Raw genomic sequence first — 26,529 nt, 5'->3', positions numbered from 1 at the left:
GCAAATTTGCAAAAGGTCTAACAAGAATGTAAACTAGGAAACACAAACTCTGTGTACATTTACTTTATAAATTTATTTATTCTACAATATAGTAAAAGTTTTCCAATTCAAGAGAAAGAATTAAATACAAAATATTTAAATTGTCCATGGATAACAAAAGAAATAAGAAAATCCTCAAAACAAAAACAAAAACAAAACGTAAAGTACTTAAAAAATAGAAGCAAAGTGAACCTATACTTCTACAAGTAATACAAAAACCTATTTGAAAAAATAAAAAAAGCCAATTTTTTTCTAATGATTTGATTATTCTAATCAAATACAAAAATTTAATGGGGACTTGAAAATGACAAGGGACATTATGAAGGAAATATTTGGTAAAAGCAAATCTAATTTTAACAAAGTACCTTCTAGAATAATAATTAATAAAAGTGAATCACAAAACAAGTGAGATTTTTCCAATGAATTTAACAACTACCTTGCCAGCATTGGTGCTGATCTTGCATCAAAAATTCAATGCCCAAATAATACATTTAAAAGTTACTTAACAGGCTCACACTGCTTTTTAAATGTCCATGAAATAAATCAACACAAACTTGAAATAGTTATAAATTCACTTAAAATTAAGTCCCAAGGGATCGATGACATCTTTTGCAAAGTAGCGTTAGATTTTTTGAGGAGATTCGTAATCCAATTTATCAAGTATTTAATTCATCAGTTACAACAGGTATTGCACCCGATAAACTAAAATTCTTTAAAAGTATACCAATCTCTAAATCATGAGAAACCAATTTTTTAAACAAGTATAGACCAATCTCAATCCTTTCAGTATTCTCAAAACTTCTAGATTAAATAATCTATAAATGAAATGAATATTTAAAAACTAACAAAATTATCAATAAAGGTCAATATTGTTTTTAAAAGCTACACTCAACTGAGCATGCAATCCTTGGCCTCTCAAATAGGATAAGTAGATCAATTTAAAAAAAAAAAATTCTCATTAGGGATCTTTATTGATTTGTCAAATGCATTTGACACCATCAGCTTTTTAACTAATTTTACTAACAAAAATGAAAAAGTATGGTATAAAAAATCAAGCTTTAAATTGCTTTAAAAACTGCCTTAATAACAGGCAACAGTGTCTTATTATAGATAGAAAAAGCAACTCAAATTTTAAAGAAACAAAATTTGGTGTACCCCAAAGTTCTACTCTTGCTCCTCTTTTGTTTCTTATTTATATAAACAATCATCCAATTGCCTGTAAAATCTTTTAACCTATAATGTTTGCCAACGACACAAACTTATTTTACTCATCAAAGACAATCGAAGACCTCTTTGAAAAAAGAAATGCTGAACTAAAAAAAATTAATATATGATTTAAATCAAATAAACTGTCACTCAATATTTATGTGCTAAATACGGCGGAAACACCTTTTTTTATTTTATATTTACCTTTTTTGTTTAAATATTCTATTTATGACCTGAGTCATTACCAAAAAAATATTAAAAGTATTAAAAAAATTAATTTTAAACAAAAATAGTTATTTTCTTATAAAAAAAATGAGCAGAAAAGCTATTACCTATGAAGATTGTGTAAAAGTGGTGCATTTTCACCAGGAAGGTAAAACCATGAAATTAGAAAAATAATAAAGCGATCACATAGTTTGGTGCTAAAAATCATCAAAAGATTCAATGAGACGAATCTTATGTAGATTGCCATTGTTCTGAAAGACCGCGTTTGACGACACCTAATGATGATCTCTTTTTAATCAGGTTGGCAAAGTAAAATCCAACCATGCCGTTGCATGAATTAAGATAGGAATTTAAGCTTTCAAATGAACCTCAAGCATTGGCACTACTTGTGCATAGGAAACTATTAGCTAACAATATGTTATGGAAAAAAGCTGTTCTAAAACCGCGACTTACCAATCATTATATAAAAAAGTGAAAAGAGTTTTGCCATAGCGTCAAAGAATGCGTCTTAATAAAAATGGAGGAATATTAATGTTCAGTGATGAGATAAATATCGAGGTTAATAACTAAAAAAACCGAATTATGATTCGCAGACATCCTTCAGAAAAATATAATCTCGATTGTATCGTTCAAAGAACAAAACAAGGTAGTGGGTTGGTTGGAATATGGTACTGCATGACATGTTATGGTCTCCATATGTTTAAATTATTTGATGGTCCACTCAACTTTATTTATTATGCCGATATTTTAAATAATAACTTATTACCATCAATTGATGTACTTTAGCAAAGTGTTCCGTTTATTTTTCAGCAAGACAATGCGCCATGTCACAAAGCTAAAATTGTCTCTGAATGGTTTGAAAGCAAAAATATTGAGCGTCTAACTTGGCCATCAAATAGCCCAGATCTAAATTGCATTGAAAATCTGTAGAGTTGGCTTGATATAGAAATTGCCAAGAAAGCACCAAGGAGCCTTGATGAGTTGTGCAATATTTTACTAAGAATACTTGAAAATGTTTCCAAACATATTTTAGAGAATTTATTAGACTCAACGCCAAATTTAATAATGAGTGCCTAAAAATTCATGGTTAGAATTATGCTGTATTAGGTAAAAATTACAGTTTTTTGTTCTGTGGTTCTTAACTTTTTCACAATTTTTTCAAAATAAAAATTACCATTAAAACTTTGAATACATATTTTTTTTATTTATTTAAAAGTATTTGTCATTGTTATTATTTTTTTGTTTGCTTGCCTATTTTCTAAAATTTATTATTTTTTTACCAGAAAAGTATATTCCATTAAAAAAAAAAAGTAAACTATGATTCGTTTTTTGGTGGTTCTTAACTTTTTCACAATACTGTATATATATATATATATATATATATATATATATATATATATATATATATATATATATATATATATATATATATATATATATATATATATATATATATATATTTGTGCGTGTGTTAATGATAATAGTAATTAAAAAAATAATTATAAAAATGTAGCAAAAAATATTAATAAAAATGAAAAGTACACAACACTACAGAAAAATAATTTGAGTATAGAAAAAACCAAGGGATAAACTTTAAAGAATAAGGGTTATCATAATTCAAATTTGACAATCAAAAAAGTACTTATTCTTATATTATTATTATTATTCTTGTTATTATTATTATTATTATCGTTATTATTATTATTACTAATGATTTTTTCTTATACATTTTTGAATTACAATTATTGACGTATTTTCAAATCTGTAATAAAAATGTTAACAATTTTTTTTTGTATAAAACAATCTGAGAAAATAAACATAAAAAAGGTATATATAGTGTATAGGATCTATACGCTCTATATTAAACATGATTCATTAAAAATTTGTATTTAACAACATAAAGAAACTATTTATTACATTCATTTTATAGGATAAACAAAGGAATTAAAATTCTTTATTTCTTAAAAAAAAAAAAAGTCACAAATATACTACATATTTTTATTTTTAAAAACATGCTAGCTAAAAAATCTAAAATTGCTGTTTTATGAGACAAGTTTGTATACTAAAGTTTTACTTCAGCTTCCACAATAAAATTGATTTCCAACAAAAATTTCCTTGTTTTGAAATTTATTTCAAAATAAGGAAAGTTTCCGTTCTATTTTGTTAAATGGGTATTTTCCATACTAATAATGGAATATAATTCTGTAAAAGTACGGTAACTTTTAATGGTGTTGAAGATGTTTGTAATGAATTTGATTGATAAGGAGGTAAATTGTTGTATTTTGATTGCTATTGGAATTTTTGGTTGCGGTTGTTTTGGTAATATCATTTTTTGTGTATACTTGTTTATCCATTTTGTTTAGAAGTAATAGTCAGTTTTGTTTTTTATTTAAATGTTGCTATTAAGTAACACAGATAAAATTGATGGAAACAATCTAAGAATAAATAAGCTTTTAATCTAGTTTTAATCAAGTGTCCATCATTGTTGTCAATTCATTATGAAGTTTAATTAAATTTTCAGAGAGCTGACTTAGATACAACAGCTAGTGCAATTAAAGAAAGCTTACTGTACCTAGTACCAATAATTTTTATACCCAACTATATGATAAACTTTTATGATTTAAGTCAATATACCAATAATAATACAGCTAACTAATAAATATAATTACAACTATTTAATATAACTAGTAATGAGATGTTCTTATAGCATCTTCATCATTTTTAAACAAGTCTGAGAATTTAATTTTGGGCATTGAAAAAAACAGTTCCTGGTACACAAAACTTCACCTATTATTTGGTGTAATGGGGTTTATTTATATACTTACCTGACTCTGCTTCCTCAAATGCAAGTTCATCTAAAAAACAACTTTGCCTAATCCATGACATCATTTAGTTGAAATAGTTATATCCAATAAGCAAGTTTTAATTTTATGTTTTTTTAAATATCGTTGATTAAGCATTATTACAGTTTTTTCATATAATCATGTAAAAATACTAATAACATCGTACGTCGTAAACGTGATATAAAACGTTTTCAATATTTTTTGAATATATATATATATATATATATATATATATATATATATATATATATATATATATATATATATATATACATATATATACAACCCTTGGAATTTGGGTCAGCATTTGTCAATGCCGACCTTAAAGTGATTAAGGTCGGCAAAAAATTGCCGACCTTGTTTTCTATGTTACATGGTAAGACCTTTGTATCTATTTTTTTTTTGCCAACCTTCAAAATGATTGAGGTCGGCAAATTATTGCCCACATCATTTTTCTTAATTCCGAGTGTTATATATATATATATATATATATATATATATATATATATATATATATATATATATATATATATATATATGTTTATATATATATATATATATGTATATATATATATATATATACTTTTATAATCAGTCAGGAGCTCAAAGAAGGTAAGAATGATGCGTTTGGGTAAGGGTTATTATTAAAGCAAGTGAATGTACCATTTTGTTAAAAAAGAAACTTTAATTGTTTTTTGACAAAATTGGTTCTCATATCAATTACTTCAGGACATTTGCTTAACAGTATTGGCAATTTTAAATTATTCATTTGCTTTTGATTAGCCCCTTTCAAAAAATATATAATAATATTTAAGAAGGGCCATTACAGAAATAAAAGAAGTTAGATATGAGCATATTATTCATTTAGTTATTGCAGAACTTTTTTTTCAGTGAGGCAAACACTATTTCAATGGATCTCTATGGGTATTTTAAACGACTAATTGTGGTTACTCAGTTTACTGTTTGTGGCAGCCACTAAATGTGGCTAGATGGTGGCTAGCCAGTGTATCAATTTTTGGAAAATTATTAACTGGGAACTTAAAGTAGATCCCACTAATTGTCCTAAAAGTAACCATTGAGCAAAACTCAAATGCATATATAGATCCACTGCAAAAATGTTTGCTGGAAGTATATTTAAAATAAGTTGTTATTCTATATGAAAAGTAGTTAAAAGTGATTTTATGATGTCAAACAAACTACTAGACTTAGGCTCTGCAGTCTTATTTATTATCACAAGGCCTGATTTTTTTTATGACTATAAAGCGTGGTTAGTTTGTACATTGTTCCTAAAAAATTCACTAAACTTATAGCATTTTACATTTTTTTAAAATTATATGATGTATATTATTTGATTAAATTTTGAGTTTTGCTTTGTTTTTTAGTATAAATGGATGAAATCCTACAAAATCCAGAATTTCAAATTAAGTTGGCAGAGCTACTTGCTGAAGATTGGTTTGAGATTGGTATTTGCTTAAAAGTCAAAGAGCGTAGTTTAAACTCAATTAGAAGTGATTTTATACTTTTTCAAAAACAAAAGGACAAAGCATATGAAATGATAAAAAAATGGTTCAATTATGATGATAATCCCACATTTGAAAAGTTAAAACTTGCCATTTTAAAAATTGAAAAAAAAGATTTATTGAAGGAGGTGAAGGATCTTGCAAGTACATTTTTTTAAAATTATTATTTGTATTATATAAATATTCCAGATTGTTGTTTGTCACTCTCATTATATGTTTATTTTTTTGTTGTTATTTTAATTTCATCAAATTCTCTGCTTTCAGAAAAATTTGATTATGATGATGATGATGATGATGATGATGATGATGATGATGATGATGATGATGATGATGATGATGATGATGATGATGATGATGATGATGATGATGATGAAGATCAGTTTTGGACATAAAAGGCGTGCAATCGCACTCCAATCTTGACCACGCATGTAATTGTTTTTTTTGAAAGCTTGATCACCGCTTTTTAGATAATTAGAAAAGCCCTGAAAAAAACCGACAAAGGAAAAACAAATTTAAACAGCCTCAACTATATAAAAAAAAATAGAAATCTTAACAAAAGAGAAATAAAATAAAAAAAAAATCTTTAGCTTTAAAAAAAAAAAGTAGTATAAATCTGAAAAACTAAAACTCTAATAAAAAAATATTTTATTTATGTTTTGCAATTACATTGAAGTTGAACTTGTTGTTGGTTTAACCAGTTTCCAACTGATTTTATTTATATTAGGAGAAAAGCAATTAAGTCTTTTGTTCTTTTTTTAATGTGTAAATAAAAATGGTTATATGATTCTTGTTTATTTATTTATTTATATATTTTTATATATCAATCAAAAAAAGAATATGTAAACAAATAGAAATAGAAATAATATAAACTAGCAGAAAGCAACCCGTAATACGGGTTATGGGCGGTCTGTTACTTAATTCATAATGGCTGTTTTCCACAATTTAAATTCGGAATCCTTGACTAATACCCTTTTAGAAAAATGCCTTTAAATTAAAAAATTAAACCATCTGTAAAATTAAAATAAAAAGGACGAGGAGGCAAATAATTTGCCTATTATTTAACGTTATTTGAGTAATTTACAACTGACATAAATCATATCAGTGTAAGGCAGAACCATTTTCCTCGACATTACCAAGTTTAACACAATACATTTTTAGTTACTGAAACAAAATAATAACATTTCATCATGCTTTAAATTGACGAAAAAGTAAAGCTAAATTCTTGTTATATTTTTTATAACATGAACTTTAATTAATAAGATTAACATAAAGTGAACATAAATTATACATGAGTTGATGCAATCCCCTTGATACGTTTCTTTAAAAAAGGAAATTGTTTTTAAAACGTTAAATGCACACAACTAAATAAACTTATTTTAAATAACTAAGCAATTGAGTACAAATACGTTTCAAACAAAAAAAAGTTAATTTACAGTCAAACATGTGTATAACAAATTTAAAAAAAATGTAAACTTTGATCTTTTATATTGCATTAATGCTTTATATGACAAACCTAAAATAAAAATTGTAACAGATGAGTAGACATAAAAGGGGGAAAAAAAAAAAAACTGGAAAACAATTTACCTGCTTTTCGGTAGTCTGTTGTCATACTTGTTGCTGTCATGATGCAGCATTGTCAGTGTTGTTTTATGATGTTATATCATGTTGGCTTTTAGTAAACTTTAGTTTAATTTAAAAGACATTACAATAGATTTAAAATATTTTAATTAAAAAGCAAAATAATAAATGCTTCAAGGAGCCTAACTAAAAACATTAAAGATAAAAAATCAAATTGAGATAGAAATAAATTGCATTTATATAGCTAAACATATTGTCTTGTCTTGAAGTAAATTTTAAAAGCAGTGAGTTTAATAAATTAAATTATCAATTAATTATTCTTAACAATAGAATGTAGCATCATATTATGATGATTGGCTAATGAGTCAATTTAACTATATTTAAGATTAATTGGTGAAAAACATATAAAATTTTAATTAAAAAAGACAAAAACAAACCAAATATACAACAATATATTGTTAAAAAAATTACAAATTAAAATGAAAATATTACAAAATTAAAAAAAATTTAAAAAAAATCACCGAAGAAAAAGCGGCAACAAAAAAGTTATAAATATCTTCACTGATAGAAGACATTTACATTTTGGTTGCTTTTTTTTCTTCGGTGTCTCCCAAGACCCCAGTATGGATGAGCCCTCCCTTCAAAGGATGGCTCGTGATTAATTTGTTCCTTTATTAAAATATTGGCAAAGTCGTTACCCTTGTATAAGTATTTGTACAAATATTTAACAGCCTTAACTGACTTGCTAGCTTCAACATTAATGTGAGTTTGATATTTCTTTGATAATGATGGGTTGTAAGGTACCACCCAGCAGTTATCTACATTGTTACCTTTAATATTGATAACAAAACCATTATCACAACGTCTATCGCGTGGATAACCATTATGAACTGCTACTGTGTTAGCATTAAATTCTTTAGGATAGTTTTTGCTGCGCACTCCGTCTTTCATGCAGGGAGAATTTGGATTCAGTATACCACATGGACTGTGAATCATGTGAGTTTTAACAACGTCATAAAGGCCTCAATTAACAATCAGATCTGAAATTTCTGCAGATATTAAATTATTGATATCATGTGCTGTTTCAATCTTATCATCATTTGCAAAGTGAAGTAAAATATGAAGATGTGGCAAACCACGCTTTTGAAACTCAATAGTCTAAACATGTGTTACAACTTTCCTTAATACACCGTGCTCAAAAATGTCATTGAGAAGGTTATTTAATTTGAGTTTAAATACTCGAATAACCAAGTCAGGTCTATCCTTTGCTCTCTGACCTGGATATAAATTTTCAGTTATCTCGCGCCATTTTTGCTTCTCAGCGAAACAGTTTGTTTTGGTTATTTCTGATGAAAGCAAGGCGTTGGCCTTCAATTTTAACATACGCATCAATAGCATATTGCTGAAACAGTGTTTTGCCATAAAAAAATGAAGAAAAAATTTGTCTAACTAAATGTTTGTAATTGTAATACTGAGATAATGTAACATAATTTCTAACCAATATAGTACGTTCAGGGTTGTGAACCAATTGATTATGCTAACCAGCATCACCTCTTGGAAAAAATAGAGGACAAACCATAGGATCTAAGTTGGCAGACATACTTGATTTTTTTTTTTTTTTTTTTTTTTTTTTTTTTTTTTTTGTAAATTCACCTCCCCAAGGCCCAGAAGGCCACTACAGACGAAGAGGCTACTTAATTGTGGTTATAATCCTCTCTCAACTCTATAACTCCGAAACACGAAACTTGACGAATAAGGTCGCTGCGCGGAGAAACAAGTTGATATAGTTTTAAAAGGATGACCTCTTGGGTAAATAACACCTTCCTTGGAAGGTGGAGCACCATCTTGGCCAACAAATACAACTGCAACATCACCATGTGAAGAGAGATTATAGATACGTCTATCTTGCCTTTTAAGTAAAGGCACTTTTACAACTGAGACTGAGCGACCTTCTATAGCTGCTTGGCGAGTTTCTTTATCCTTCACTTTAGCTATGTTTTTTAAATGCAGGAATAATTGGGTTCTTTTCACTAATAATATTTTGCAATTGAAACATTAAATCATTTAAGCAAAGATCATTACCACATTGTTGCATTCTAAAATTTACTGTTGCAAGTGGATCATAGATAGTATAGTTAACAATATGTCAGCAGAACATCTTGATTTCGCCTAAAATTACCTATACAATGAAAAACTTGACCACATATTCTAAAACATTGTGGCCCATGATTCATGGGTTAAACTACATTAGCTATAAATGAAGTAAAAGAAAGACAGGCATAATTATTTTTAATATATTTTAAAAAATTCAGATTGCCATTTCCATCTGCATAATTTCCTTTAAATAAATCTTGTGAAAATTGCATAGATTGCAAAAAACTACCTTTCCATTATGGCAACATAAAAAATGTGTTTCATCAGGAAATTTCTTAGTACCACATTGCTGACAAATATAATTCATTTCTCCTAAATAATTGTAATCTGGAATAGTATTACTTCTTGCTATACAATGCATTCTTTCGTATCTAGCAGCATATCTAGTATTTTATTGACTATTAATTTCATCTTGCCTAAGTCCAATCTCTATTGTATTTCTGCGACAATTATTTTCAACTCGCATAACCAAGCTCTCCTCATTTGGGTTAGAATTATTTGCTGCTTGCCGAGCAGCATATTTAGCATTTTGTCAATTATTGATTTCATCTCGCATAAGCCTATCTCTTTCATTTTTGCAACGATTAACTTGCCTATTAACATTTCCATTTTCTAAACTAACATTTGCTTCTAGCCTAATATTATCCATTTAAACTTCACTTTTAACTGGAAGTAGTAACAAAAAATCTTAAACGAATCCTGAAGATTGCGATCTTTCCTATATAATTTTTTTTCTACTCTAAATAGCACACACAAATAATTTTTATATATAACAGACTGTCATTTAAAATAAACTATACAATATTCTTATGACTTTAAAAATATATATATCAGCTAGGAGATGTTTAGAAAAAAATTAGCTTAGCAAGTAATAAAAAAAAAATTATTAAAAACATGCAATTCTAATAGTAAACATACTGCTAACGAATTAAAAAAAAAAATTATAAACCCTTGTTTGCAAACTTAAATAATATTTTTTCAAAAAAATTATTAGTTAACGTTTTTAAAAAATTCACAAGTCTTTACAATATTTTGTTCTTCAATTACCACATAAATTCATCATCTAATAAATCTAAAATAACAAATGTAGCAAATAAGTAAGAAAAACATTACAAACAAAAAATGAAATTCAATGTACCTTATAGAGAAAAGCTGTTGTGATTTCCCAGAGTAGTAGTTGTAAAATATTATTATTTCATGTTAGCTTTTACAAAATAATTTATGCTGGAACATCACGATTCCAAATTATTTATAGCAAAATCATGTAGTAAACAGCACTTAAAGACAAAAAATCAAATTGATATAAAACAAATTGTATATATGGCAAAATAATTTGTATTTGCTTTTAGTGAATGATTAAAAGCAGTGATTTTTAATAAAATTACCTATTTACCATTTTAAACAATAGACACCAACAATAAGATAAGCCAAATGTCTATCAACTAAAAAGATAACAAAAAAGCATCGCAGCAACAACACACAACAATAGCACTCACCATAAGTTAATATAATATGTATATAACATAACTTAAGTAACATAACATTCATATATAGCAGAACATAATTAACAATATTAAGCAATATGTTATTAGAATACATTATTATGCGTTTTTAGAATAATAAATAATAATACACAACATAAGTTAATATAATATGTATATAACATAACTTAAGTAAGATAATATTCATTATAACAGAACATAAGTAACAACATCAAGCAAAATGGTATTAAAATACATTTTTATGTATTTTTCGAATAATTAATAATAAAAGCTTGAAAATAGCTAGACCTAAAGCAGTAATAGTTTGACACTAAACATTATCATGTAACCCTCTGTTATAAGTACATCACAAGGCTGGCAAAGTTGACAAATCTTGCTCTACACATTTACCAAGTCACAGCACTTTGAAAACACAGAAACAACATAATATAAACATATGTATCAACTTTAAACACAATAAATATGTTTAAATATGTATATAAGGTTAAATATATACATTATACACATATTTAAACACATTTTTAAAAACAATTATATAACACCCTTTAACACATACACAAACAATAAAAAAACACTTTCCATTATTATAAAAACACATTGATAAAACAACTATAAAGCACTTATTACCACATTCACATACATATTAAAAAAGCATAAATGCAAACAATCGTGTGCAAACAAAAAATTTTAAAAGATTCAAAGTAAACAAAATATATATTTACAAACAATACTCTTTACCTTCTTTTTTTTTTTTTTATAAGAGCTGTAATCTTCATAACAAAACTTAACCTTTACATACAGTAACATGTGACATGCCATGTCAGTGTTGGCACAAAATTTTAATTTTAATTTTTCTAAATTTTCTAAAAAAGAACAAAAATAGTTAATATAGTTAATAATAGCATACATAAATTTCAAAGTAGTAATAATCATTTTATGGATATAGCATTAGTATAACTTTAAATAACATCTATACCCCTATTTTCCTTCAAAATAATAAAATAATAAAAATAAAACTGCTAAAAGAAAAACTTAAACAAACAAAATATAAACGATTTAAAAAATTAAAATCCTTTCTTATTTAAATCCTTTCTACTTCATCTAATAAGAATTTAAGTCCTTTCTACTTTATCAAATAAAAATGTATATATAACTATTTTATATACTTTCTTCAATTATAATATGATCTTAACGATAATTATTTACCTTATTATGATTCTTTATGTAATATATCTAAACTAATAATTAAATATTAAAAGGAAAAAAGTTTTAACTCGCTTAAGAGATCTTTCTCTAATGACTGCATGCATTTTGAAAACCCGCTCTTTCAAAGCCTAGTAACTAATGAAACGACGTTAAACATTAAACGCTTCTGTAGCAATTATATTATAGATAATTTTAATTAAACATTAAAAAAAATAAAAAGATTTTTTTTAAGTTTTCCTAATACAGTTATTAACCTTTTAAAACTAACGCAACAAACTATAAAATTTTGATCTTTTCTAATGTTTTTATAATTTTAGGCAAACTCTTTTAAATGAAAAAAAATCTAGTTATCATTTAATAAAACTTTTTTTAAATCATCAAAAACTATTTATAAAAAAAGTTTATTGAAACGCATTCGTTGTTGTCATTGTTTATTATATTAAGAATACAAATTGTTTTAAAAGTATTACACTCATCATTAAAAAAATACTTTTGAAATAAGTTTATTTTAATATTCTATGATAATTTATGTAATGGTGTTTTAAAACTTTATTTTAAAGCATTTAGCTTAGTGTAAATAAATTTTATTGGAAATTATACATAGCATAACAAAAAAAAAATAACAATAAATAAAAAAAAAGAATAACTGTGTTATGTTTTTGAATATTAATTATATAAATTCAGCAAAGAGTTTATTTGAATCGGTGAATGTTAAAAGGGCGGAAGTCCAACAATGTAAACTTTTAGGAAACTAAAAAAAACTGCATTTTCCCCTGTAATAAATTTGTGTTAAAGGTTTAATTTTTTTTTTTTTATCAAGGTAAAAAACATCCTTTTTAAAAAAAAAAAATTAAACCATTGACAAAAAATACTATGAGGGAAAATGCAGTTTTTCTTTAATTTTAGAAAGCTTACATTGTTGGACTTCCGCCCTTTTCATTCACCGGTTCATTTCAAAAATCATTTTTCATTAAAATCTTTTTTAACAATATCTTTCGATATTGTTAAAAAAACTCTTTTAACAATATCGAAAGATATTGTTAAAAAAAATTTTTAAAAACATTTTTAACAATATCTTTTGATAATTTATATAAGTGATTTTAACAGTAAATATTCTTTAAAAGCAATTTCTTGCTTTATTACCATAAACTATTTTAGCGCATTTTTCAAACATTTTCAAAATTTTAGCCATGGTTAAGTTGTCGCAAAAAAATTTTAAATGCATAAATAGGAATAGAGTGCGATCGCATGCCTTTCCTGTCCACAACTGGATGATGATGATGTTTTATTTTTTTATACATTTGATTATTTTAGATTTTTTTAAAATGACTATTAAGTTAAAAAACTATTTCTTTATATTTTGTTATATGAGTTTTTAAACGAGTCTTTACATTCACCAAGTTACACTCTCAAATCCGGTCTTTACATTCACTAAGTAACATTCTCAAATCCAGCCTTGTATGGAATACTGTTGCCATATCTGGGGCGGTTCTTCTAATGATGCCCTTTCTCTTTTAGACAAGGCAAAACGCGTTGCAAACAAAACGCGTTGCAAACAAAACAAAACAAAACAAACGCGTTGCAAACAAAACAAAACGCGTTGCAAACAAAACGCGTTGCAAAAACGCGTTGTAAACATAGTTGGACCTGCTCTTGCAGCCAACATCCAACCACTATCACATCGTCGTAATGTTGCTTCTCTTTCTCTTTTCTATAAATACTATAATGGGCACTGCTCTAAGAGCTAGCATCTTTTGTGCCATCTACTAAAACTCATTCTCGTGTTACTCATCATTCAATTAAGTCTCATCCTTTTTCTGTGACTGTTCCTAAGTGTTCCAAAAACGCTTTTTCATCTAGTTTTTTTCCTCGAACATCAGCTCTTTGGAATTCGCTTCCTTCATCTTGCTTTCCTGATTCATATAATTTGCAATCCTTTAAGTCATCCGTCAATCGTTATCTTGCTCTACAATCTTCATCTTTTTTCTTTCAGTAACTTCCAACTTTAATTAGTGGCTGCTTGCAGCCTTGTTGGAAGCGAAGATTTTTTAAAAAAAAAAAAAAACACTAGCAAAAGGAATTCTATATTAAACAGCAGTAAATATATAATATGTACTACAATAACATGTTGATGATGTGGAGGTATTTTTTGATTATTAATTTAACTTCCTCATCCAATTCTCTGCTCACAGAAAATTTTGATGATGATGATGATGATTTCTTAAATAAATTTATCTGCTCACACAAAAAATTAATGACAAAGATAATGATTGTGATATTAATTTTTTAATAAATTATTTTATTTTAATGTTTTTTTTATACTTTGAGTTTTTGAATAGTGTTATACCAATTTGAAATATATTTCTGTTTATTTAACCAGGTGGGTTTTCCACAACGCCTTCAGTACTGTCAAAAGATATTTCGAATACAGGTAATTCTTAATTAAAAAGTAGTAAATAAAGAAAACAAATAATAAAAATAATAATGAGAAGAATTATCATGAATATGTTGAAAAATATGATCGAAATGATGATGATTGCAATGATCATGATGATTACATTGATTGTGCTAGTTTAAATATTTAATGTAAAACTAAATGATAAACATTTGAATGTAGTTACATTTAGATATAAGTTCAAAAATTTAACTTATAACTAAACTTATCTATATTTTAGCTTATCTTATTTAAATTTATCAAGTTTTTTGTCAAATAATCCAGTTTTAAGATCTCTAAATATTTTATATATAAAGGTCTCTTAAGTATATATGGTAAGGTTAGTCTTTCAAAAACCAAAATAACAAATACACTATACTATGTACAGTTGAATAGTTTCATACGGAAGTATGTTTTCATTGGTTAAATAAAAATAAGTATAAAATAGAGTATTTGCATTAAATACTAATTAACATACAATTTTTTTTCTTTACTTTTCTATTAAAAAGTTATCAATCAAAAAATCGTCAAATGCTTTTAATAAATTGACATGACTGGAAAATAGGGGTATTAATATTTACAAAAACCTATTTTATAACTCGGTGGCGTATTTTATAACTCGGAGGCGTATCTTAATTTTTTCAACATGCTCCTTTTATGTAATTAATATCCAATCCAACATATATTATTTAAAAGAATAAAAAATTTTATAGGATAAATTTTAAGGTCCCCGCCAGGCGTTTAAAACACCCAACATTTTTGCCCAAAATCGAACTGGCGGGGACCCTAAAAATTGTACAAACATACTTTTTTTTGTTCAAATATATTTTCAAATAAATGGTCAATTTATAAATCGATTCGCGAGTTTAATTTCAAAAATTGATAAAATATGAAACACCCTACTGGACAATATAGGAAAAATTATTAAAAACGTATTGTGGCAATGTTAATCTTTAATAGCCATAAATTTATTTTAATTGAAAAAGCCTACTCCACTTGAGTAATTCGTAATCATCAAAAATAAAAAAATATCAAAATTAAGTTTAGGCTGGGAAATGCTAAAATAAGTTTTTTTTTAATCAACTTATATAGTAATAAATGTGTCAAAGTAGTTTTTTGTAAATCACTTTTTTTAAGATTATGGCTTTACAGAATTTCATAAAATAATAAATCATCCTCAAAGTATTGCTCAACAATTTCTGAAACACTTTTTCATTCTTCAGTTTTTTGTTTTAAAATTGAATAGATTGTGTCGAAAATTTTAAACAATAAACTGTTTTTAAAATTTTTAATTGGGCATTTACATACGTAGTTGATTGAGGTTTGCTAAAAATTTTTCAATAATTTGATGTTTGGGTTTGGAAAAAGAAACAAACAAGGTTTCTGAAAAAAGATCATAAATACCATACCATCAGAATCTTTTTTATGTTTACAATTTTTAAAAATAAAGACATAAATAAGAATAAATTACAAAACATTGTGTTATAAATATAAATCATATCAACAATATTATATATAAAAAAAAGTTGGATCTCATTATCAGAACCTGTAAAAGGGTAAATATATATACCATATACAGCTATGTGCAAAAGTTTAATCAAAATTTTTTCATAATTATATGTCAGTTTTTCTACCTCTGAAGTTTAATCAATATAGATTTTTTTTTTTTTTTTTTTTTTGTGTGTGTGTGTTTTGCTATTTATGTTTGTATCGATAAAAAAGACCAATAAATATATTTACACATACTGCAATACTTCCGTAAAACTAATTAAATATTATGCAATGTATTTTATAAATCAATAAATAAATAAATAAGAATAAATTACAAAAAATCGTGTTATAAATATTAATCATATCAACAATATTATGTATAAAGAAAGAGTTGGATCTCATTGTCAGTACCTATAAAAGCATAAATATATATACCATATACAGCTATGCACAAAAGTTTAATCGAGATTTTTTTATAATTATGTGCTAGTTTTTCTACCTTTAAAGTTTAGCGGATATAGATTTTAAGTTTATTTTTTTTGTGTTTTGCTATTTATATTTGTATCGATAAATTAGACAAAAAAAATTATTTGCACATACTACAATACTTCCATAAAACTAATTAAACGTTATGCAATGTATTTTACTGATGACATAAAAGTTTAATTTAGTTAATTAAATATACATTTTTGACTCTTGATAACTAATTGCTATAATTAATTACCGCTATAAATTATGAATATAAAGAGTACTCATGACTATTAAGTAAAAAAAAATGTTCAAAATTACAAAAAAAAAATTTATTTGCAAGAATTTATCTAAAGGTTGACTGCAATATTTTAAATTCCAATTCGCTTGCAAATGGTTAGAAAAGAAGTGTTGCAGAGCATCAAATGGCAAATTATTGGACTCATTGGATCAAATCATAACAACAGTGAAATCAGTAAACTTATGGGTGTTTCTGATATTTGTGTGCAAAAAACAGTGAAAATCTGGGAGCTAACAGGTAACGTTGTAGACATGCCTTGTTCTAGAAGACCACTGATGCTTGGTGTCCATGACAAAAGCAGTATATTCAGAACCAGAAGAAAAAATCCCTTAACTCAGCAACAAAAAGCTAGCTCAAATATTTAACCAATCTTTTTCTAATCAAAATGTAAGCAAAGAACTTGTTAGAGGAACATCTGCAAGAAAAAGGTATTGGGTTTTACATTGCAATAAGAAACCCTTTCCTGGCAATCATGGACCGATGCAAAGGTTGAAAATGGTGCAAAGAACGTTTGCATTAGGCAGTTGAAGATTGGATAAAAGTGATATGGAGCGATGAGTCAAATAATCAGGTTGTGAACCGCAAAGGAAGAATATATGTTAAAAGATTTGCAACTGAGAAATATTGTAAGCGCTATTTACAAGCAAGACGACAAGGTGGTGGGATGCTCAGTAGGCCTATGGGGATATTTTTTTTACAAAGGCCTTCGTTTTTGTGAGCTGTGTAATAGCTGAATTATCCAATATACCTACAAAAACACACTTGAAGCACGTTTGATTCTATCAACAACTCAATTTTATGGCAGAAGCAATCAACACATCTTACAGCAAGATGGGGTTCCAGAACACACAGCACATTTTATAGCAAACTGGTTTACCACAAAGAAGATCAATTTGTTGCATTGGTGAACTAGATCACCAGATATCAACCCAATAGAAAATTTTTGATCATAGATCTACACTCAATTGGTAAACCAATTCAATTAACTGAGCATTGAAACTTCTGAAGGAGTACTGGTCAAAAGTGCCACATAAGATTGGTCAACTCAATACCGCTGTTTGGAGAAAAAATAAATTTTCTAAATGTAAATAAACCATAAAATGTTAAAAACATTAGGCTCACAAATATTAAATATTTTCAACTCCATAAATAACGGTTTGAAATAAGTAAAAGATCCTCAAAAGTTATTAAGTGGATTGCATGTGTTCTGATAGTGATAAAGGCATTTCAACTTACATTTTTCGGTGCTTCTCCAAGCTATGTTGACAAGCTATATTGGCATGAATAAATGAGTAATAAAGTGGGTTAAAGCTTTTTTGTTAAAATATACTACTTTTAGATGTTTTCTAGCAAATATAATTAATATAAGGTTTCTATGTAATGTTCTCGTTAAGAAAATGTTCTAAAAATTAAGTATGTGATGTTCTCATTAAGAACAACTTCTAAAAATATCTTTTTATTTTAACTTTATGTTTTTTTTTTAACTTTATATTTTAAATTTTCCTCAAGTGAATGTGAATTTTCACGTTTCAGAGAAGAATGACTTAATTTTTTAACAAACTTTTTATTTTCCCTATATTCCCCAACCAGTGATGTCATTTTCCATTAAACTTAACGAAGAACATAAAAATTAAAAGATGATAAATTTTGAACATAAAAATTAATTATCTTTTAATTTTTATGTTCAAAATTAAGACAAAAATAACACTTAGCATTTTTAATTTATTCTTTATAATAATCAACCTTTGACTTCTAACCAGATACTTAAACAACACTTATATTCAGCCCAAAAGTTATTTTGCTGCAACTGAGTTTTTAATATCTATTAGAGGATCAAAAGGATAGAATAAAAATCTATCAAATAAATTCATAACTATTGAAACTTTTAACGAATTCAAAGTAAAATTTTATGCAATAAATTCGTGTTTATTTTATATAGGTAAAATAGTTTTATATTTTATCAATATAATTAAGAGTGTAACATTTTTATATTTATCAGTTAGTTCAAACTAATCAAAAAAACTCATACTTAAATTGGTGCTCTTTTTACATTTTTTCAACCACCATGCCTTTTAAAAAGCGTTACAGTTTATTATGAAATTAGTTTAATTATATTTTTAAAAATGACTGCGTTTTTCTTTTAAAAATTAATTAAAAACAATGATAATTATAATTTTGAGAGAAAAATAATTTAATTTTGAAAACAATTATAATTATAATTTTGAGAGAAAAAATTATACTTTTGTGAGAGCCATAAATTGCTCCAGTATAACCTTTTTAGGGGAGTGTGGGCCTGTAGATTTATATATATATATATATATATATATATATATATATATATATATATATATATATATATATATATATATATATATATATACATATATATATATATATATATATATATATATATATATATATATATATATATATATATATATATATATTTATATATATATATATATTTATATATATATATATATATTTATATATATATATATATTTATATATATATATATATTTATATATATATATATATATATATATATATATATATATATATATTTATTAATATATATATATATATATATATATATATATATATATATATATATATATATATATACAGGGCTTGTGACAAAGAAAATCGCCAAGTGTGTTATATCAAGCTTGTAAAATTATAATATGTTGTCATCGAGCGCAATTATGCGTTCTCCTAGTCAGGGCCGCGAGAGCAATCTTGAAATTTGAAAATTGCGCAAGAAAGTTTATTAAAAGCTTTCCATTTGTTATATGACTTTCATTCGTCAATGTTTAAATTAGTATCTACAACAGTGCATTTATACTACTTTAACAATGTAGTTTTTTATACTTCCCAATTTCTTGTTTTTTATTTGCGTCAGATCGCTATTTTTTCAAACTATTAGTAGTAAAAAAAAATGCAACCAAACAAAAACACAAGTGCTTAATAAGTTCTTATAATAGTATTGAAGAATAAATTTGTGGCTAAAATTTTTTACTTTCCTTGATTTTATATGTATTTAAAATGCTGTAACTTAATATTTACAATTAACGGTTTATATATTTCTTGATATTTTTTTAATTATTAATTTTTTTCATAAATAAATTAAGAATTATTAAATATATTTTTTATTAATTTCTTATTTAAATAACGCTTTTTTTTATCGTCAATAGTTAGTAGATTATAACACAAGAATAATTTGAAATTCTTCTTCAAAACTATTAGTTGTAATTTAAATAACAGATTTTCCCCTCAACTGTTGTTAGCGGTATATATTATATAAGTTTTACTGTGTCATTAAAAAATTTTTGTAGAAAAAAAAGAATGCTGTGACATTGCTCAAAAAAAGATTATTATACTTAATTCAGTTTTTTTATGTTAATTTTTCAATTTTTTTCTCTTTTATTTAGATTTTTTTTCAAGTTAACATTTTCTTTAACTTCATCTTAGTTTATTTTTTTAGCGCATTTTTGAAATAATTCAACATTTAACATTAACATAAACCTTATCATCAAGCAAATGTGTAAATAATGTGTGGAATATTATTAACAATAAATCAAATAAATCTCACTTGACGTTTTACAAAATTAAAAATATTCAGAAGCTTTAACTTTGAAATTAGCTGTAACAACTGCAAACTGTTCATTCATTATGTTAGTGCAAAATGGAAAAATGCTGATAAAACAGCAAAGCAGAAATGTGCATAAAGCGAGTGACGTAATGCTTATATTTTATATAAGTACTTTGTATAAGGATATATGTATAAGGAAGACTGAGTTTTACTGTTAAATCAACAAGTTTTATCATTACCTAAAATATTTAATTACAAATATTTTATAAAAAAACCATATAAAAGGTTATTATTTTTTCTGTCCCAAACATTTGAACAATTGCGATTTTATACTCTCATTATAAGCTGAGCGAGTGTTGTTTATCGCACCTAGAAGGTTTAAAAATAACGTTAATGGGCGTGTTTCGCGAGCGCGGCGTGATCGCGCCTGCTTTATAACTAGTCCTGTATATATATAGAGAGAGATAGAGACAGAGAGAGGTCCTTATCGGTTATACTTTTGACTAATAATTTTAATTAGGAGTTATTTCATACTTTTAAATCAGATTTAACAAATAATATTTTTTATATATAAGAAATATGTTAAATAAAGGAGTTTTAAAATTTTGATATTTTCATAGTCCAAAACTTAATTTTTTTTTCTTCTCTTTCTTTACTTCTTTGTAATTTATTTTTTTATAGTTTTAAAAAGAAAGTCTTATATTTTTATTTATTAAGTTTTCGTATTTCATGTGTATTATTAACAATTATAAAAAGTAGAAAAAATTTAGCTCAGAATTAGCCTCACTTCATACTAATCCAATATTTTGTAAATGTGTAAACAAATTCCTGCGATACATATTTTGTATTCACACATCTATTATTATTGTCACAAACAACTGCTTTTTTGATTATAATTATAACATTTGAATTCAGCATAATTGAATTGCTATACTTTTGATAATATCATAACATGTATAATACTTGGTTTTTGCGGTAAGAAATAGAAATAGTCTAAATAATAATGATTTTCAGTTTACTTATATACTTTGTCCTGGTGATACATAATTGTGTCTTATTTTTTTATTATTATTTATAAGTTAAACAAAGACTGTGAAACCAGTGCACTTAAAGCTTTTAACATTTGGTTGTGGAAACTCGAATGCAAAATAAACAACTGGTTGTAAGTCATGCAGCTGCTCATCGTATGACTGCGTCTCAAATTTGTGCTGATTTACATAACCCTTATTTACTCATCAAATGTTAAATAAGTAATTAAGTGAAAATTTATTTGTACTTAAGTACAAATTCACCATGTTTTACAATTAAATTACACCGTATCAAGTTTTATTGAGAGCCCATCATCCAATTATTACACTTCAACCATAAGGCACAAATTTGGCTGAGCTGATTACAATTAACTAAAATTCATACTAAAAGTATTCTTCTTGTTATGAAAAAGTTTATTTATTATTAATAGTTAGTGCAGTAAAAGGCACAAACAAGAATTTACATCAACTTTATTTAAACTTGCCTACAAAACAACATTAACAACATCAAAAATAAATACATGTTGTTTCAGTAAAAAAGTGCTGCTTTTACCACTAAAAATATTTAAAAATACACGTCTTTTTTGAAATAGCACAATTTACAATTCTTCATCAAAAATAAGTTTTTGTTTTCCTAATAAATATTTTCTTATCAAGAATTTAATTTTTTTATTTATTAAAAACATAAGCAATTTGTGGTTTTGATAAACAAGCTAGTTTTATTTATGAATGACTTAAATGTGCTATTTATAAAAGTCTTAAACTGTTATAAACTGTCTATATAAAATTTTATATAAAAACAGTTTTGTATATGAGCCACTAAAAAAGACACCTCAAAAGTTTATACAAACAACAGTAAATGAACGTATTGATAATTAATACTCTGGTATAATTCAGAAAACATTGCTTTACATAGCTGAGACAGAACACTGCTAGTTCCAAGTCAAGTAAATTGTCTTATTTGTTCTCATTAACACAACCTAGTATTTGAAAATACATTAAAATTTTTCTAATAAAGCTGCTTTAAATTAGAAATCAATAATATTAGTTAATTATATTAGTATTAGTTAGTTATATTAATATTAGTAATTTTACTGTAGATTGTTAATACATAGTTAATCAACAAATTTTTATATTTTATATGATAATCTTCTTTATTAGATATTTAATTTTGTTTTTGTGTTGTTTATTAATCCTTTAATTTAACCTTATACTGTTGATTTGGTTTTACAGAATTGGCGATATAAAGATTTATAATTTTAAGTAAATATGTTAAACTATAAATTGCTTTAACAATAAAATGTGTTTTATATAACATCAGATCTTTTTATTTTTTCAAACTAATTCTTAAATGTAACTTTTGCCATTTTATCATTTTATTAAACTTTGTTTCTTTTGTTTTACAAAACAATTCTTAAATTTTATTCTTTGAAAAGGTATAAATTTGAAACGCTAAGCGATATATATATAAATATATATATATATATATATATATATATATATATATATATATATATATATATATATATATATATATATATATATATAATATAAATTTTCAATTTATTGCAAAGAACCTTGCAGTACTTCTTTTCTTCTAAAGCAAGTTTTTCAGAAATCAAATTTAAACAAGAAGCAAACCGGCACTGAAGTTTATGCGCATTGAATCTAATATCGAGTTCATAATTATAGTTTATGACCAATACTTTTATGAAACAAAGTCATTAACCTAAATATAATAGTAATTATTAAAGTGCCGTTAATTAGAAAGTCTGTCTAACTCTATACATTAATACGTTTAAAAATATAAGAAAAAAAAAAACACCGGGTTAACTTGAGTGTTTTTTATTGTGATAAGATGAATGCTCAACAGCTATCAAAATATTGTTTGCAGTGAACATTAAGTGAGTTTTTGCTGTTTGTTATATAAACTGTAGTATTGAATGTACAAGAACTGTAAATCAGAGTTCACAAAAGTTGGTTCATGTAATGTTTGCAACGAACTTTACGCCAACCTAAATGAAGAATGTGGAATTGTGAACCGTGAAGAATGAGTATTAGTTTTAGAGAGATCAAAACTGTGATCAAAAGCATCAAAAGGTGGAGAAGCACTGACAAGGATTGGAAACAACGCATAAGTCTAGTAGAGGAGGTAAATGATTCGGGTTGTCTGGAAAGTGAGTTAGAAAGTTGACTATTTGTGTTAGGGATTGAGAAAGGCAAAAGTTGTGAGCTTAAATGCCTGCAGAGTCACTAACACTAGAGCCAAGCCATTTACTGTGACGAGCATTAATGTCACCAACAACAACGATATTGACTGATGGATAAGGAAGAGGGCTCGGTCATTATGTTCAGAAATGACATCAAAAAGAGTGCAGTCTTGAGATGAAGGAGAGCGATATAGAACAATGAGAAAGGCGATAGAGTGAATTGGTGCCTAACGAAAACACATAAAAGAATAGTCTGTCGATTCAAACCTAGTTTCCCGTCAAATAAGTGAATTCTTGCAAATGTAAATGCGCAGGTCAGGCATCTGGCTGTCAGAGTCTGCACGAATTAAAGGAAGATAGCCATCAACACTAAAATCACATGATGAGACAGCTGAACTCAAATTAGTCTCACAAAGAGCAAATAGGTCTGGTTAACTTTGCAAGAGATAAGACTCAACAGAAGAATAGTTACTTTAAGACCATGAATATTAGTTAATGATAGGTTTAGAGAACTTGTTGATGGCTATAATTTTTTGTGTTTTGTGGTTTTTGGTACTTTATTTATTTTTAAAATTGTTAAAGAACTTGACTCATAGCATATATAGTACTCAGTACACTGTTTAACAGCCCAAGCAATTGCCTCATTACTATTAATAAACCCTAAGCCGTAACAAAAGGCTCCAAATGGTCTTGGCAATGCACACCAAACATACAATTTGGGACACCATCCATGCTCATTATGGCACTAATAATACTTTGATATTTTTAAGCTTTTAATGAAATCAGCCTCTCTGAGAGCTACAACAGTGTTTGGGAAACTTGACTACCAGCTGGCCTCAGAACTATAAAACTGAGTTTTAGAGTACCCTCTGTACCTTCACTAAGAGATAATAGAATGAGTTGCCTAGTCATAAAAATAGAAACACAAGAAAAGCCATGCATTGAGTCAAGAAGATCCAGTAATTAACATCCTAAACTGAAAACAATGTTTTAAAAGTTCATCTGTGCCAGCTTAATAGATAAGGAAGGGTGCAAGGCCGGTCAGCAGATAGAATCTGTTGACCCCTTGAATCTTTGCCTAGGAGGCTTTCTACAAGACAATAGCAGGATGCATTTAACATATGCCAAAGATGAGTATTTTTATCATGGCGCCATCTCTAGCTTTTACAAGTGCCCCAAGGCAGGGGGTTTTTTAAATAAGAGTTGGCATCTCCTAGCCTTTGCTTTAAAAGGTGTATTCTACAATGCAGCAGGACATGAAGCAGATTGTACTGGGTTACATGTTACCAGTAGCAGGATAACCTGACGTTACTTAGTAAAATTGTTTTTTTAACCATGAATTTATTTACATAATCCAAATTAATAGCATGATAAAGGTGCTAGCATATTCATATTGTTTTTAGGAAGATTTTATACTTGATAAACTATATATATTTTAAAAAAATATCGAAATATTGGCATTTTAAGTTCAAAGTTATAAAATAATCAGTATATTTAAAATGTTACATAAAAATTAATATAAACAAACCAAAGCAAAATTAAAATGAAAAAAGTTTTTTTTCTCAGTTGACCGATAATATCTAAGTTGCAGAATATATTAATTATCTACAAAAATAATCAACTCAAGTGCATAAGAAACACTAATACTCAAAAATAAAAATAAAAAAAGGTCAGGTTTTTTTCTCTGCAGACATTTTCACCATATTGGAATGGCCTAGATATTCCAAAATGAATGACTCGGTTTTCAATAAAAAAAAGCTGGCTTTACTACCTGCCAAAAAACTGAAATACATGGCGTAGATAGGGCTAAAAATATCTAAAAAATTTAATTATGTCTAATAATGAAGTTTCTTATTGTTGTAAAAATAGAAAGCAACGGGTGAGTTTGCTATAAAAAAAAAACATTTGATTACAATCTGCTAGATCTCAGCTGATTAAAGATGGTACTTTTATAAACCGTATTTTAAAACCTTTAGAGCAATAAACTTGTAACAGCAAAAATTTTTTGAATTGCTTGCAAAAGAAAATCAGTTGTTTAATATCTTTGAAATGGAATTTAAATATTTATACAAGAAATTAACAGAGGTAAAAAATAGAGGGAAAGTAGGTTGTATTTTTTATTCTACAAAAGAAAAAAAAATTGTTTAAGGACTCATAAAATCAAATAGCTTGAAAATAGTATAAAAAAAAATTTCTTTGATTAATGAGTCAGCCACTATTAACCAAAATCTTTGGAGTTATGTAAATGGATGTGGAACTTACCAATTAGTTATAGATTTAGTAGGGCTTTAAAGTGTTACAGCTAAAGAAGTATTTGATGCTTTACTTGAAGAATTATTTAGTTTTTGTAGAGTGTGATGGCACAGCATTTATGTTAGGATGTGAAAGTAATGCCAAATTACTGACTGAGAAATCTCCTTCTAGTATAAAAATTCGGAAACGCTGGTTAATCATTTTGAAAAAAGCATGAATGATCCCACAAAAGAATCTACTGATAAATATTTTAAAAATTACATCTACAGAGTTTTTTATTTACTTTAAGTAGGTTTGTGATGCTCTTCAAGAATTATCAGAATTAAGCATGGGTCTCCAAAAGTGTTTTTTTAATACATTGTTGATGTATTTTTAATATATTGCTTCCAGTTTAGGATGTTGAATGCTGGATCTTCTTGACTCAATGCATGGGTTTTGCATGTGTCTCTGTTTTTATGACTAGGCAACTCATTCTATT

The 26,529-nt window shown here is 26.3% G+C and overlaps 1 protein-coding gene across 1 annotated transcript in view; it reads left to right on the top strand.

Moving 5' to 3' along the window:
- Window positions 1-26,529, top strand: part of LOC136075123 (uncharacterized) — a 57,989-nt gene that overhangs the window by 8,752 nt on the left and 22,708 nt on the right. Inside the window, exons 2-3 of the mRNA XM_065787441.1 lie at window positions 5,696-5,977; window positions 14,654-14,704. Of these exons, the coding sequence (XP_065643513.1) occupies window positions 5,701-5,977; window positions 14,654-14,704 (328 nt within the window). The 5' untranslated portion in view covers window positions 5,696-5,700. The remainder of the gene's footprint in view (window positions 1-5,695; window positions 5,978-14,653; window positions 14,705-26,529) is intronic.

This window comes from Hydra vulgaris, chromosome 01, assembly GCF_038396675.1.
Source record: "Hydra vulgaris chromosome 01, alternate assembly HydraT2T_AEP".
NCBI classification, from domain to species: Eukaryota; Metazoa; Cnidaria; class Hydrozoa; order Anthoathecata; family Hydridae; genus Hydra; species Hydra vulgaris.
The sequence above is the reverse complement of the archived record's forward strand: the minus strand, read 5'-3'. Positions and strand labels throughout refer to the sequence as shown.